The sequence below is a fragment of the Helianthus annuus genome, chromosome 5 (assembly GCF_002127325.2).
Source record: "Helianthus annuus cultivar XRQ/B chromosome 5, HanXRQr2.0-SUNRISE, whole genome shotgun sequence".
NCBI lineage: Eukaryota > Viridiplantae > Streptophyta > Magnoliopsida > Asterales > Asteraceae > Helianthus > Helianthus annuus.
In genome coordinates this window covers 143,356,912-143,373,057 of record NC_035437.2, presented here as the reverse complement: position 1 = coordinate 143,373,057, position 16,146 = coordinate 143,356,912, and the positions used below count along the sequence as shown (strand labels likewise).

Sequence of the window (16,146 nt, the reverse complement as noted above, 5' to 3'; positions counted from 1 at the left end):
CGGTCCATTATCCTGTCGTTCGAGCGGTCCTAACTTCTAATTGGGTCATATAAGCGATCCTAAGCCTAATATCTATACAATCTCGTTTTCTGTTCACAATACGATCTTCCCTACCCTAAGACTCGAACGAAGATGTAGTCGACAGACAACTGCACCAACAATTGATTTTATCATAGTATTTGATATCAGATTGTCGTACTATTTTGAAACAGTCAAGAGACTCTCTAGAGAGCTCCACTTACAGCTGGTGTGGTTCTTGTGGATAGACATGCTGATGGAGCTCATCATGTTCATAGGTTAAAATTATATTCAGTTTGATATACTTTCCTTAAAACTATATTAGAAAAGAAAGTTGTTTGTTATGGTTATTTGAGTTATCTCTGTTTGATAGCCCGACCATTGACCCGCTGTATGATTTGACACTAAAAACAAGTAATATGAAGCTAACTCTTTCAATAGAAGCCTGATAATGGCAGGTATGTCTTAGCACTCGAGGCTGAGGAGTTTGTAGAAGCCCAATCGATTTCAAAAGTAGATCACGGATTCACGGTCAAGTTTATTAATTTGAAGTAAAGTGTTTTGTTATGTTTTTTAGCTTCCAGTGAGTTATTAGGCCATCCGTAGTCATAAAGCCCCTTGTGGGGCGTTATGCGACACGTGTCGTGCCACGTCACACAAGGGCTTTATGGGGCGTTATAACACTAGAGCCCGTAGTCATAAAGCCCCTACCCATCATTACCTAATTATTAATTTTTGTTTTTATTAATTAATTATAAAAACCATGCTTTATTTTGATTGGTCAAAGGTTGAAAAGGAAAGCCCAAAACGCCGTGATATATATGGCGCCTGCCCCCATTTTTCCCCCCATAACGCCGCCCGTCGCTGTGTGCGGGGCGCTATGGGGGCGCTATCTCTCTTTTGGGCGGTATATGGAGCCCCATTACACATGCTCTTAATTTGAAGTAAAATGTTCTGCACTGATGACATAACATGTTTTAATGGTGCTTCTATTTTTTGTTGAACTATCTCATTAGTTATGTTCTTTATGCCATAAAATGGATTTTGATAAAAACTAAAAAGAACAAGCACTTTTTTAGGAACTTTGAAAAGCTGTTCTTTTTTTTTTTTTTTTTTTGTTTATACCTTTAAAAGAAAACTAAAAGTTGATGGGTTGCCAATGGATATTCTGGAGCTAGCAATACTTACGCCCAGAAACTAAGGTCATGCTTTATCTATACTATATTAATAAGCATATCCAAGGGGCAACTTAAGGTAATTATTTTTGTACTTAAAACACCATCAATGCACAATGTACAACACTTAAAGCATCAAGAAACACAAATAATTTACCCTTCAACTGGTTCATCTTCAACCATCCATTTGTCTCACTTTTCACACGGATCGTGATCTAACGGCTCACACATATCAATCTTTCCATTCCTTCTCTCACAACTCACACGTCACAAAACTTCATCAGACCCCCCCTCTCTCTCTCTCTCTCTCTCTCTGCGACTCAAGAACATCATGCCAGATCTCTTTCTCATGTGTATTGAACGGCTCCATCTCCTCTCTAACACCACCGATTTAATCTCCGATTTGAAGATTAAATCAGGGAGATATGACTTCGAATAAGTTCGTTCTTCCGATTCAACAACCATCAGGTTTGTGTTTTTTTAATCTGAGTATCCATGAGTTTTGGAACAAAAAAAATACGATTTTCGAGGTCTAGGGTTTCAATATCCATGAGTTTTGGAACAATAATTACGATTTTGAGACCTAGGGTTTCATAACTCACCAAATCGGGCATCGTGTACTTTATAGTGAATCAAGTCTGCAAAGATCGGTGGCTACGGAGAAGAGTTCCCGGCTGGTCCTAGGGTTACCCGCTACAGGTTCTGGTTCGCAACAACCAGCAATGCAACAGCGTCCGGTTCAGACGCCGCCGGCGCAGCAACAGTCGGCTGACTCACTGTTGGTGCCGTCATCGTCGAAGAAGATAAGTGTTGAACTTACATTTTTATAATTTTATTTGCTGTGTTCTGTTTATAATGCTTAATTTTATTTCTGTAATGTTATTTCAGTTTTGGAAATTACATTTTTATTATTTTATTTGTCGTGTTCCGTTTATAATGCTTAATTGCTTGTGAGGTGATAATGCATTGATAAATGATACTCTGTGCTAATGTTATTTCAAGTTTGGTTTTAGGTATCAATTTCTTCTGAGAAATCATGAAATTTCTCAGCTTTCTGTATCGGGCTTCACACCTCGGAAATTTGCTGTTAGCTTATGATGGAAGGAAGAGTGCGTTTGTTGCGGGTTCTATTGATGGTGGTTGTCTGGTTAAGTTGGCATTCCGACCACTCGACAACCGTAAGGTAAGATTTGCTGTTGATTGTGGTTATTTCCTTTGAAGATTTGACTGTTGTTATTTCCTATGAACATGTGTTCATCACAGATCGACGGAGAAGAGGTGCAACTGACACTTTTAGATCTACGGCCCCCAACCCCTAATGCGTTCAAACATTCAGATCTGGTATCAGGTAAGCTTTGTTGTTGATTGTGGTTATTTCCTTTGAAAATTTTATGATTTAACATGTGTTCACCACAGATCGACGGAGAAGAGGTGCAACTGACACTTTTGTCCTCTCTTCATTGAAACACAGGTTTGTTTTCTGACCATCTAGACGTAATTGTAGTCTTAACAGAGGAAAATTAGGGATTTGAACTGGGTTTGAAACCCTAAAGCTGTAAATGAGTAGATAGATCCAGATTTGTTTTCCTGATATTGATTTTTGGATTTAGTTCTGGCTTTTGGTGAGGTTTTGAGAGTAAAATTTGTTATTCTTGTTGATTTGGTAGCTTAGACGGTTACATATTTGAATCCAGATTTGAAGGTTTGGTAGTTTGTATTAAAATTATGTTGTTTGGATCTAGATTTGAAGGTTAGATCTGAATGATTCAGATATGGATATGCACAATATGTTAATATTTTCGCTATTATCATGTTTTTTGAGATTATGGGACTTGATATTTGTACAGATATAATGTTTGGAGATGCCATGAGGAGAGGAATCCTAATTGGTGAAAAAAAAGATTTACTACAGGTAACTTCGGCATTTGCTTCCTTATTTGGTACCTATATTTATGTTGAAAAACAATCGATGGAAGTAGTGTGAGGAGAAAAACATTATCCCATGATTACCAGTTTTCCAATGATAATTTTATATTTATTGAATTTAAAAGAAGTATATCCATAAAACATGACAACAGAAGAAGGCTCTTTTTGTGTTCTACCAATTTAGGGATAAACACACTTTACATAAAAGATAATATATTTTAGAATGTAATCGACAAAATTCCCCACTTCTATGTGGATTATTTATTTGCCTTCATGCAAGCTTTTTTCTTGCAGGGATGTTAGGTGATTCATGCTTAAATTAACTGGCTTGGATGTTGGTAAGCAACTCTTTGAATGATTCCAACTTTCAAGTTCAAATAAGTATGCCCTTTTACACAAATGACCTTAGCTATTGAATCACATAGGCAGGCTTGCTCAATTATTTAATGATCCAAGAAAATTATATAGATGCAAGAAGAAATAAAAAATAAACAATAATCAGTTTCTAATATATTTTTGGTATTGACATACAAGTATCATTTTTCGAGTTGTAGAGGAATTTGGTATTCCAAAATTTGAGGATGATAACCTGCTTGGCGGTTTGGAAATAGAATGTTTGACGGGTTTTGTCATTTTGGCTTTCTTATAAGGGCGTTGAAGAGCCGTAAAGCACGATCTTGACACTATGGGGCTGGTTAGTGTTTCACTTCACCATGTTTGCTTTGTAGCCGGAAATCACAGTGGGTATGGGCTTGATGATTGGGTGGAATGGGTATGCATATTATATATAGTATAGATATGTGTGTGTGTATCTTTATGTAACTGTTAATTGATTTGGTTGTATGGGCTGACATGTAGTTCATTCCATCTTCTGAAGATGACCAAAAGGCGAAGTTATATCTCGAAACCTTTACACAATTCAAAGAAAGGGAGATGTACGGCAAAGCACGGGTCGGAGCAGTTGTAGGCGGAACATATCTAACAATCAGAGTGGATACAACCTGGTTACCTGGTTAAGAAACAAGGCTTGAAGGTAGTGGTTTTGTTTTGGACTTCGTATTTTACAGATTGATTTTTGATATTGTGTTTTGAACAATGTACGAACTTTTCGATTAACTTTTTTGAGTGATTGATTCTCGGTTAACATAATTCAAAGACATTAGTGATAGTACATCAAGAATTTATAGTCACTTTCATTTTTACGTGTAACCTTTATTTCTTTTGTTTTATTTTCTGTCTTTTGAATTTCAGGCATCCTAAATCATTTGTTTTATTCATTGTTAACCATTTGGAAGGTTGTCTTTAGGAGTGACTCATTACAATCCAACATGGTTTCTTAGCAATTAGCATGCTTGATTTATGAAAATTGAATTTGATCCTACTCGAGCACTTTTGAAAGCTTTGGATTTTCAGATCTGCTTCATCTTTTTTTTTTGACTATATTTGCTGTGTTTTTAAATGCATTGGGTGAGTTCAACTGGTTTACATGTTGGGTCATGGGTCATTCTGATTCTTTTGTTCATTTTTGACATATTGTAGAAGTTAGATGTTTAACTGTTATGTTTTTTCTTATTTTGTTTGAACCAATTGAAGCCTGGGCTTTCATCATTATGATAACTTCGACTGAAGCTTTGGCATCTACTGCAAAGCCCTAGCTCAGCTCAGTGATTTGGCAAAAATCTTCTTTTTTTTTTTAAGTTTGAAATGCCAAGCAGAAAGGTAATTTGATTAAAAACTAATTGACTTTTGTTCGGTGATACCGACTTCACTGGTATGCCCTTGGATCTTTTGACCTACCCCTGTATTTTTGTGTTAAAATATAAGCTGAAAGTAGAGTAGAGAAAGTTTATAAATTATAATAACTTTTTTGATGTTTCAGAGATAAGAGGATGGAGAAAGTCAGGTGGACCGAAATAGGTGAAAGATCCATCATTTATGGAGTAGATGTATAATCGATGGTCCTCAATTGGTAAGTGTGCTCTGTATTATATGTTTTTTTGCAACAATTTGTGACATGTATAAGATTGCTGACTTGGAATTATCTTTGTGATTATTGATTATAAACTCAAGGGTTACATGTCGGTATGCCTTTTGTTCTAGCTTAAGAGCCTAAGGGTGTGCGGGGTGCCTTCGGCAACCCCATTCGGCAACCCCACATGCCGCTAGGCATGTTGATCGGAGTGTCGCGCTCCGGTCAAAGATAATATTTATATACCCTAATTACTCTTAACAAATAGCTAGTGGTAGTGAGGGGTCGAACCACGAAGAGTATGTGGTTTGTGTACGGATTTGATTGAATTATGAAGTTATCACAATTATGAAGATTGCTAAGATATATTTTTGTGTTTTTGTTTGATTGGAAGATGTGAATTAGACTTACTAAAATGATTAATTAAATTAACTACTCGAGATTACTAAATGCAAGAATTGAAAATGATTGTTTGAACAATATTGAGAAAACAAGGTTCACACCCGGTTTCAACAATTGCAAGACTTAGGGTTACTATGTATTTTAATTAGTTTCACTTGAAATAGTTCATTAACGGATCACAATCACAAAGCTTAGGTGTCAATCGCTATCAACGTCGTAAACAACGGACCATGATACACTTCGTTACTTTGGACTAGCAAATCCTACCAAAAGACAAGGCATAAATACGTGTACTCATTTCACAAAGTCAAATTTAATCATTCACTCGACAGTTTGCAAATTCAATACCAACGTAGGACAATTGTCTAAGATTCAAACGCAATTCAAGTTGTCACAAAACAATTAACAAAACATAATAAACCCTAAACCTTACAAAAGTCTACACCGGGGTGAAACCTCCAAGAAATTAGCCAAGCATGATCGAAGAAACTTGATCACCGGATGTTGGAAGCATGAATTGGATCATTGTGAAGCTTGAAGATGGATTGATGGATGAAGGTTAGGGATTTGGATGATTGGTGATGGTGAATGGATGAGTGAATTGATGGATTAGGGAATTCGTGGAGCTAGGGTTTTGAATCAAGAAGATGATGATGAATTGTTCTTGATTCGGGTTGTAGAGAGGATGATAGATGGAATGATAGGTGAAGATGGTGATTAGGGGCCCCAAGATGATATTCAAACTTCAAAATAATGTGTAACCCACGTTTCTTGGTCAAAATTGATGTTATAACTCGTCCCCAACTCAAAAATCAAGTATTTTCGCGATATGAGAATGCAGATGGCGTCGCCGACGGCCATTTAGGGCGTCCCCGACGGCCCTTGGAAGTCTCAGTTTCTCCCGACGGCTTAATTAGCTGTTTACGGAGGTTTTTGGCCGACGGAACAATCCAGAGGGCGTCGCCGACGGCCCTTTTGGGCGTCCCCGACGCTGCCTGGTTTTGTCGGTTTCGTCCAAAACTGTTTTCTTCATAACTTTTTCGTTATAGCTCCGTTTTACTCACCGTTTTCGCCCACGTTCTCGTAATTCAGCCCTCTATCATGCCATCTTCCAATATATTCATTTTAAATCCATCAACATTCCCCAAAATACATCCATTCTTAGTGATTAACCCGGTTTTCTTCATTTCACATCCCCGGTTGATCCGTTCGCGTCCCGGTGCTCCGTTTAGCTCCCGATTAGCTCCTTAAACTCTTTTAGACCTGTAAAACACAAATCTCATTAAAAGTAAGCTATTCAAGATTAAAAGCTACGTAAAAACATCAACTTAAGCATAAACGATCACCGGTTTTCGACCACGTATCACATCCCCACACTTGTCGTTTGCTTGCCCTCAAGCAAATCTGTTTTTCACTTTCACGTGGGTCGAACAACGAATACACTCCCCATTCCCGAGACGAAGGTTAAGGTCCAATGTCATGCTAAAGTTCAAACTCTTTACAGTATTCAATATATTTAGCGGTAATGTGATTTTATTTGCACAAATGGTTACCCAAGATTAACCCGCCCGTGAAACCAACAGTTCATGCACATCCCTCACAATGTTCTCTCCACTCGGCTTATAAATTGGCTAATATTTATAATGTATTAGCACTTCAAAGAATATGCACTCAAACCGATTAGAACATATACCCGCATAAGCTTGCAACTCAATCATTCTCCACTATTGATCACGAACACTAAGCACAAGTCATAAGGTCTTGTAAGGGTTGTAATGGGGCTAGGCAAAGGGTATGAATTAGGATATTTTTAAAGTGGCTAAGGCGATGAAAATTCGATTTTTATTACAAACCACAAACCTAGACAAAACTAAATACAACTATCAACTATAAGCAACAACTTTCGCCTTTTATTCAACGACTACTAACACATCTTTTTGTATTTTTCTCAATGCCTTTTCAACTCTTTTTCATAACATTTTCTAATTTTGATTTTTTTTACAATCAAAACAACTATACAAATGCAATTCCTATAATCGAATTTTCATCACACGGGCTTAAAAGAAAAGGTTTAGCGGCTATGGGCAATAGGTGGTCAAACGAAAGGTTTAGGCTCAAATTGGGCAACTAGGGGATTTATTTGGGTAAGGATAGATAAATGGTTTTAAGAGAAAAGGTTTACCTAATGCCTTAATCATTCTCGTGCTTGTATTCGGTCTATAGTCTCAAACGTATCAAAAGTTGCAAGTTCTACAATATATGACTAATGGTCCACTCAAACAAAGAAACACAAACATGTAATCTATGATATAAAAGTGGCTCAAATTCTCACATATCTAGAAGGGTATGGTATGTGACATGCATAAACTACTAATTTCTTAGGCGGATTATTCCCAAATAACCACCCACTAAATACCCGTCATGCTATTAACTTGAACTTGACCATGACAAAAGACCAAATGGTTTGTGACATCCCTCGTTGACTTAGTTACTTGTGCTTTTAAGATCGCTTTTTTTTAGACAAGATATTTTGAAAAATTTTTGAAATTTTCCCCCATCCCCACACTTGAGGTAAACATTGTCCTCAATGTGTAGTGTTTAAATGAACGGGTCAAAAACGAAAATTTTTACTACTCCCCCATCCCCACACTTGAAGTACATATTGTCCTCAATGTGTGAAAACTAGAGTATTAGATGCACAAGGGATGTGACACGGCTAATTCCCCCAAATTTTCACCCCGGAAATAAAATACAAAAATACACTCCACTTATTCCTAACTAAGACTCAAAGTAAAAAGAAGCACATGCACCTGATTTTTGTCGCTTGATACTCATATCTCCTTTGTCTCTTCATAAAAACGGTTGTCCCGCGAACATATTGTACCTACAAATTCTAACCCTTGTGTAGAAACATGCTCCTCACAACCATCAAAATTTGTTAGTTACCTAGTTCTACCCTTTTTATGAAACACCTTACCAAGCCATGCGTTATTTCACTTTGAATTATGTGGAAAATAATTTACAACAACAACAAGCCTAACTCACTTTCGTAGGAATCACGGTTGCATTTAGCGTATGCAACAAGCCCTTTTAAACCCCCCAATAGCTTGGGAGGACGAGTAGGTCTCGTGAGGGTTATATAGAGAACACACCCACAACGTTCATTTAACTATTAAAATGAAATAACAAAATTGTACAACAACAACAATACTAACTAAACTACGGATAACACTAAAACGAAATGCGAAATAAAATATACAACAACAATTAACTTACCACCTCATGGTGGTCGAATGGCATGCTTGCCGTCCACAAGCTCCTCGAAATCACCGACTGGTGATTCATACCATTTGTTGCCAAACGGTCCAAACTTCCTCACTTCCTCTTCCTTCTTCTTTTCTAGAGGTGACTTCTTTGCTTTCTTCTTCTTGACCGGCTTCTTCTTTGTTTCTACAAACCTACCAACCATAGCACACACCTTTTTGTTTGGATTCATGTCCTTTTTAGGACACTTATCCTCACCGAGTGGGTTAGTAAATTTTGGAAAAACATTTAAATTTAATTCCCGGTCCCCAAACTTCATGCTTACCGTCCCCGTTGCGCAATTTATTATGGCATTAGCAGTTGCCAGGAACGGTCTACCCAGTATAACTATTGGTTGGGTGTCCCCAACACACCCAACATAGTCTACTACCAAAAAGTCAACTGGGTAGTAGCAATCATCCACCTTAACAATCACATCCTCCACCATCCCCCTTGGATGCGTGGGAGTCTGATCGGCCAATACCACGGGAGTATCAAAAATTTTTAATGGACCAAAATCATATTGGTCATACAAACTCCCGGGCAAGATGCTCACACAAGCTCCAAGATCTAGGAGCGCCCTCTCGATTTTAAATGTTCCGATTTGAATTGGAATAAGAGGGTCTCCCGGATCTTGAGCTTTTTGGGGAAGGGCACTCGATAAAACGGCACTCACATGAGATATCAAATCAACCGGTTCGGGTAATTTGTTGTGCCGTTTTTCGATGCTTAACTCCTTTAAGCATTCCACATGAGCCGGAACCTTTTTAATGTCATCTAGTAACGGTAAATTAATTTTAGCTTGCTTAAAATTTTCCCACCCCTCGTCCTTCGGTGGGCACCGTTCTTCACTTTTCGATGCATTAAGCGGGTTAAGTTGATTTAAACAATTTTCACAAAAAGAATTTTTAGTTACGTTTTCATTTTTACTTTGTGAAATCGTTTTGTGTTCATTTTCACTTTCCGGCTCCTCACCTATATTTTCCACTACACCATCAACGAATTGTGGTGGTGGAATGCTTTCAACACTACAAACTTCATCATTTAAAAGAATACTTACCGCGCTAACGCGTGCATCCCTCACGTTGCTTGTGCTAAAACCTTGATGCTTCGGGTTCACTGTAGTATCGCTTGGAAGTCCTCCTCTACTTCCGCGAATTTGAGCCATCTCTTGAGCAAGTTGCCCCACTTGCTTCTCCAACGCCTTATGGGATTTATCTCGTACCTCAAACTCTTTCTTCATCTCTTGATTTGAATGATTGATAGCATTCATAATAGCATTAAATTTCGAATTTATCGAGTCATCACCTTGAGAATTTGAAGCACTACTCCCATTTCCGCCTTGGTTGTAACCTCGTTGATAATTACCTTCACGGTTTTGATACCCTTGGTTACCCCCTTGATTGTAATTCCTTTGGTAACCCCCTTGGTTACCACCTTGACGATTGTTATATGAGGACCCACCTTGACCTCCTTGATTACCCGATTGAAAATTCGGGTTCATTTGGTTTGAAGCGTTACCATATCGGAAGTTAGGGTGATTTCTCAAACCCGGATGGTAAGTGTTGGAGTTCATGTCATATTGCTTTCGGTCCCCACACACTTGGTTGACTTCTTCGGCGTAGTCACTCGACCCCGTTGGACATTGTTTGGTGCTATGCCCAATATCACCACAATCTTCACACACATCGAATTGAACCGCGTTCACCTCCTTCTTTTTCTTCAACCGAGCTATTTCCCGCTCTAAAGTGGAAATCCTATCCTTGGAATCGAGATCGGGGAGTGATCGGGAAACCGGATGCCTTTTTGCTCTATCGGCCGATTCTTTTTGTTTGGACCGTTTGCTCATCCTCTCCAAGAATTCCCAATCGTCATCCTCATGATTGCTCAAGAGTGTACCATTGCTTGTCGTCTCAAGACGATTCCAAGTTGCATCATCCAACCCCCGTACGAAGCATTTCACCAATTCCCATTTTTCTATTTGGTGATGTGGGCATCTCCTCATGAGTTCTTTGAATCGGGTGAACGCTTCATGTAAAGGCTCACTTGAAAGTTGACGAAATGACCGAATTTCATCTCTAGCATCGTCGGTCTTGGCCATGGAATAGTATTCGTCCAAAAATGCTTGTTGCATTTGCTCCCAAGTTCGAATACTATTGGCCGGAAGGGTAAAGAACCACTGCTTTGCCTTATCTTTCAATGAAAACTGGAATAGGCGAAGCTTCACTTCCTCTAATGCGAAATTGTGTCCTCCAATAGTGTCACAAATGGATGAGAACTCCGTCAAATGGTTGTACGGCTCATCGTTAGACCTTCCATTGAAATGAGGAAGAATGTTGATGTAATGGGGTTTACAATCAAACATCCTCCTTTCACATACTATTGGAGAATTGTTTTCGGTCACTATCGGTCAGAAACGGTCATTGACTCCCCGTGGAGGTTGTTGACGACGTTGTGGCCCATTAACTTCTTGATCGACCGGTCTTCGATTATCCCGTCTTTCATCCCGTCTCTCCTCTCTTCGATTATCTCTCGGGTTACCACCTCCCACAAAACGAGGAATCCGGTTAGGGTTTACATTGTTGTTGTTATTGTTGTTGTTGTAAAACCCTTCATTCCGGTTCCGTTGGTTGTTGTTTTGTGGTTGACGGTTGTTCCCATACCCATTGTTTCTTCCACCCCCGTAACCATATTCTTCTTCCCCAACATAGTTGGCGTTTTGAGACCCAAACTCCTCATCGTCATACCTTCGAGCATTGTATACGTTTCCCCTATTCAAGTAACCCCAATCTTCATCATCATTGGCTCGATCATCATAATAACCCCCATCGTCCGAATTTTCCGTATGAATGCTCACGTGTTCCGGCGATTGATAACCGGGAACACTATACGGTTCGTCATCGGGAATTGCATTCCTTAAATCGTCAATGTTGAAGAATGGGTCTTCGTTCACGGGATTGCCGTGATCACGGTTACCTCTTCGATCGGAGTTGACATTCCGATCATCAAGGTTAATAGGTAACGATGCTTGTCGGTGAAGAGGTTGTTGTTGAGGTGTTCGTTGGGTGTTGTTGGTGTTTTGGTTTCGGAAAGGTGGAGTGGGTGGTCTTGCATTGGTGTTACCACCCGGTATCTCTTGAGCGGGGAAAAAGGTTCCTCGGGTTTGGAATTGATTTGGGTGGAGGTTTTGGTTTGGGTTAAATTTTTGGTTGGAATTGTGGTTCGCCATTGAATCGGTTTCAATGGTCGGTGTGAGTGGTGGTGTTCGGTTGGTTTGATTAGAAGCAAGAGTTGCTTCTAACCGGCTTGCTAAGTTTCTTCTTGCGAGTCTTTCAATTTCCGGTTCGTAGACTAGAGGTGAAGTCCTCCCGGAATTTCGTGTACGCATGCACTACCTGTAATCTGCACAAGTAACAAACCCCGCGTAACAAGGAAAAAGACAATACAAGAAGAAAGCAAAACAAATTAAACAGTTAATCACACAACTTCAAACAATATCCAAACACAAAGCGCACGCACTCCCCGGCAACGGCGCCAAAATTTGATCGGAGTGTCGCGCTCCGGTCAAAGATAATATTTATATACCCTAATTACCCTTAACAAATAGCTAGTGGTAGTGAGGGGTCGAACCACGAAGAGTATGTGGTTTGTGTACGGATTTGATTGAATTATGAAGTTATCACAATTATGAAGATTGCTAAGATATATTTTTGTGTTTTTGTTTGATTGGAAGATGTGAATTAGACTTACTAAAATGATTAATTAAATTAACTACTCGAGATTACTAAATGCAAGAATTGAAAATGATTGTTTGAACAATATTGAGAAAACAAGGTTCACACCCGGTTTCAACAATTGCAAGACTTAGGGTTACTATGTATTTTAATTAGTTTCACTTGAAATAGTTCATTAACGGATCACAATCACAAAGCTTAGGTGTCAATCGCTATCAACGTCGTAAACAACGGACCATGATACACTTCGTTACTTTGGACTAGCAAATCCTACCAAAAGACAAGGCATAAATACGTGTACTCATTTCACAAAGTCAAATTTAATCATTCACTCGACAGTTTGCAAATTCAATACCAACGTAGGACAATTGTCTAAGATTCAAACGCAATTCAAGTTGTCACAAAACAATTAACAAAACATAATAAACCCTAAACCTTACAAAAGTCTACACCGGGGTGAAACCTCCAAGAAATTAGCCAAGCATGATCGAAGAAACTTGATCACCGGATGTTGGAAGCATGAATTGGATCATTGTGAAGCTTGAAGATGGATTGATGGATGAAGGTTAGGGATTTGGATGATTGGTGATGGTGAATGGATGAGTGAATTGATGGATTAGGGAATTCGTGGAGCTAGGGTTTTGAATCAAGAAGATGATGATGAATTGTTCTTGATTCGGGTTGTAGAGAGGATGATAGATGGAATGATAGGTGAAGATGGTGATTAGGGGCCCCAATATGATATTCAAACTTCAAAATAATGTGTAACCCACGTTTCTTGGTCAAAATTGATGTTATAACTCGTCCCCAACTCAAAAATCAAGTATTTTCGCGATATGAGAATGCAGATGGCGTCGCCGACGGCCATTTAGGGCGTCCCCGACGGCCCTTGGAAGTCTCAGTTTCGCCCGACGGCTTAATTAGCTGTTTACGGAGGTTTTTGGCCGACGGAACAATCCAGAGGGCGTCGCCGACGGCCCTTTTGGGCGTCCCCGACGCTGCCTGGTTTTGTCGGTTTCGTCCAAAACTGTTTTCTTCATAACTTTTTCGTTATAGCTCCGTTTTACTCACCGTTTTCGCCCACGTTCTCGTAATTCAGCCCTCTATCATGCCATCTTCCAATATATTCATTTTAAATCCATCAACATTCCCCAAAATACATCCATTCTTAGTGATTAACCCGGTTTTCTTCATTTCACATCCCCGGTTGATCCGTTCGCGTCCCGGTGCTCCGTTTAGCTCCCGATTAGCTCCTTAAACTCTTTTAGACCTGTAAAACACAAATCTCATTAAAAGTAAGCTATTCAAGATTAAAAGCTACGTAAAAACATCAACTTAAGCATAAACGATCACCGGTTTTCGACCACGTATCACATGTCCACTGCCAACCCTAACTTGCCGATCGGTGGTGGGGCCCATATCTTGTCAACCAATCATCCTTTTTTTTAAAAAAATTAGTTTGCCTAATCTCAAATTTAGGCATGCACCCCTTATGTTTTTTGGGCATTAGGCAAGAATGAGAGGAGAAATACATGCCACAATATGATTGGGTGGGTGGAAAGTTTGCCTAATCTCTTTGGGCATGCACCCCTCACACCCTAAGAACCATGTCTCTTTGAAATTAACAGAGCAGATTGAATTTATCCTTCACTCATGCCACCTACTGTGTCCTCTGTAAACTGAAGTATTAGTAAAAATATGATATCAGGGATATAAATTATACTAAAGAGATGGCTAGATATGTAAAAGCACCTGTCACCAGCCTCTTTTTCATTATGCGGCCAATCACCGCCTTGTCAGTTCTTAAACGTAAAGTGCAGTTGAGACACATTTTGTAGTGGCTGTTTTAGCTTCTAAAACTATTAATAAAGAATTGTTTTTAACTTTCACTGTAAGTTGGTTACAAGTCTTGAAAACTTGTTAACTGTTCAAGTTTCTACCAAAATTTAGCTTAGTTAGGCGAAATGCCACTTGTTCTAATTTCTTTTGTTGCCTTGAATTAAAGTTCTCCTAATATATTTCTATATTCTGCATCGATAGATATGAATTGGATCTGGAGGTTGAAAGTTGGGTAACAGGTTAAATGGGTTTCGGTTGCAACGGGTCATCTCTTAGTACGGGACTGGATTGGATTGTCCCGACCCGTGCACTCATTTATAACTTTATTTTTACTTTTTGATAAAACTGTAATGCTTTACTTATGATTTAAAAATATTATTATTACAATATTAATCTATATTTATGACTATAACGATTTAGGAGGTTGAATACATAAGAAATAGATTCCGTAGGATTTCCAACTTGTTTGCCATGCTCCACTTTTAGCTAGCTTTTTTATTTAACTCATTTGACCAGTTTGGGATCAAAACCCAAATTGACCTGTCCATCAGTAAATGGGGTGAATTTTTCGCATCTGCTTATATCAAAAGAGAATTGAAATTCTTATGTTGTAATGTTTTAACTTAAGTTGTTTATTTGATATGTCTTATATGATACAAACTAGACAAAGCAACGTGTCTTTTGAAGAGTGTAAAACATGAGTTATGCATAAGGTAGAAGTCTTCATGCCTAGAAAAAAAAAGAAGAAAAATAGGTAATGGCATGGGCAAAACTTTTTGGATCGATATTTAGGTAGGAGGAAGTCTTCTAAAAGTGGAGTTTAAAATGTTGCTAATTTATATTATGGAAGTGTTTTAACTTTTGTTGTAGATTTTTTGAAGTACCTGCTTATATCAAAAGAGAATTGAAATTCTTATGTTGTAATGTTTTAACTTAAACTGTTTATTTGATATGTCTTATATGATACAAATGTTTTAACTTTTGTTGTAGATTTTTTGAAGTACAAATCTTTGCTTGACAACTACTGCACCAGAACAACTCACGTTTGATCTACAATTGTTATCTTACTCTCCTATTGTTAATGAGAATTATCAACCTTGTATTTTGTTAGGTGAGGGGACTTGGTTCCTTGCTGTTAGATGTAGCCATGTAGGTGGATTTGAACAAAGGTATTATAACTCATGTTAATACTAAATTGTTAATTACCACTTCTTTTAAGCCATTCATGACTACACAAAACAATCGACAAACTAACAGAAAACAAGGATAACCATGCAAATCGTCAACTCCGTCGAAACGCACGGGTCCCTACTCACCAACCTAAGTGATATGTTTCAAACCGAACCACTCTGTACATAGCCCTAAACTCACCAACCTAAGTGATATGTTTCCCGCCGCATCGCGCGGGTAAACGACTAGTGTCTCTCAATTAGAAACGACAATTTTGACTCGGTTATTATGATGGGTTGGCAGTGTAACCTTTTATCTCTTACGAGTAGAATGGGTAACATTGAAAACTTGATGAAACATACCATATCTTTTTTTAACTAAAACCACCCGTAGTGGGGCGGTATTTTTAAAAAAAAAATGAAAAAAAACACCCCCCCCCCCATTACGGTAGGCGTTATTTAGCGTGATTTTTGAAAAAAAAAAATTGAACTTGGCGTTTTAAAAAAAAACGCTGAAAATTGCTTTGGGCCAAGAGATGACCGTTGACAACGGTCAATTGTTTAATAATTTTTTTTTAATTCCAAAATTTACCCACTATATAAATAATACC

At 38.5% G+C, this 16,146-nt stretch overlaps 1 protein-coding gene across 11 annotated transcripts; it reads left to right on the top strand.

Moving 5' to 3' along the window:
- The first annotated feature begins 1,116 nt into the window (after positions 1-1,116).
- Positions 1,117-15,588, top strand: LOC110941520. Of its 11 annotated transcripts, none has more exons than XR_002594137.2 (10): positions 1,117-1,661; positions 1,822-2,376; positions 2,457-2,541; positions 2,610-2,664; positions 3,041-3,105; positions 3,414-3,457; positions 3,674-3,813; positions 3,978-4,152; positions 4,999-5,088; positions 15,357-15,588. XR_002594137.2 is itself a non-coding variant. In XM_022183159.2 (5 exons), the coding sequence occupies exons 2-5, from the start codon at positions 2,230-2,232 to the stop codon at positions 3,084-3,086; spliced, it is 333 nt and encodes a 110-aa protein (XP_022038851.1). In that variant the 5' UTR covers positions 1,450-1,661; positions 1,822-2,229; the 3' UTR covers positions 3,087-3,093. The 11 variants fall into 11 exon arrangements, 1 of the variants encoding a protein (XP_022038851.1); XR_002594144.2 differs by having other exon boundaries at positions 1,447-1,661; positions 3,770-3,813; positions 3,997-4,152; XR_004894509.1 differs by having other exon boundaries at positions 1,447-1,661; positions 3,770-3,863.
- Positions 15,589-16,146: the final 558 nt, after the last annotated feature.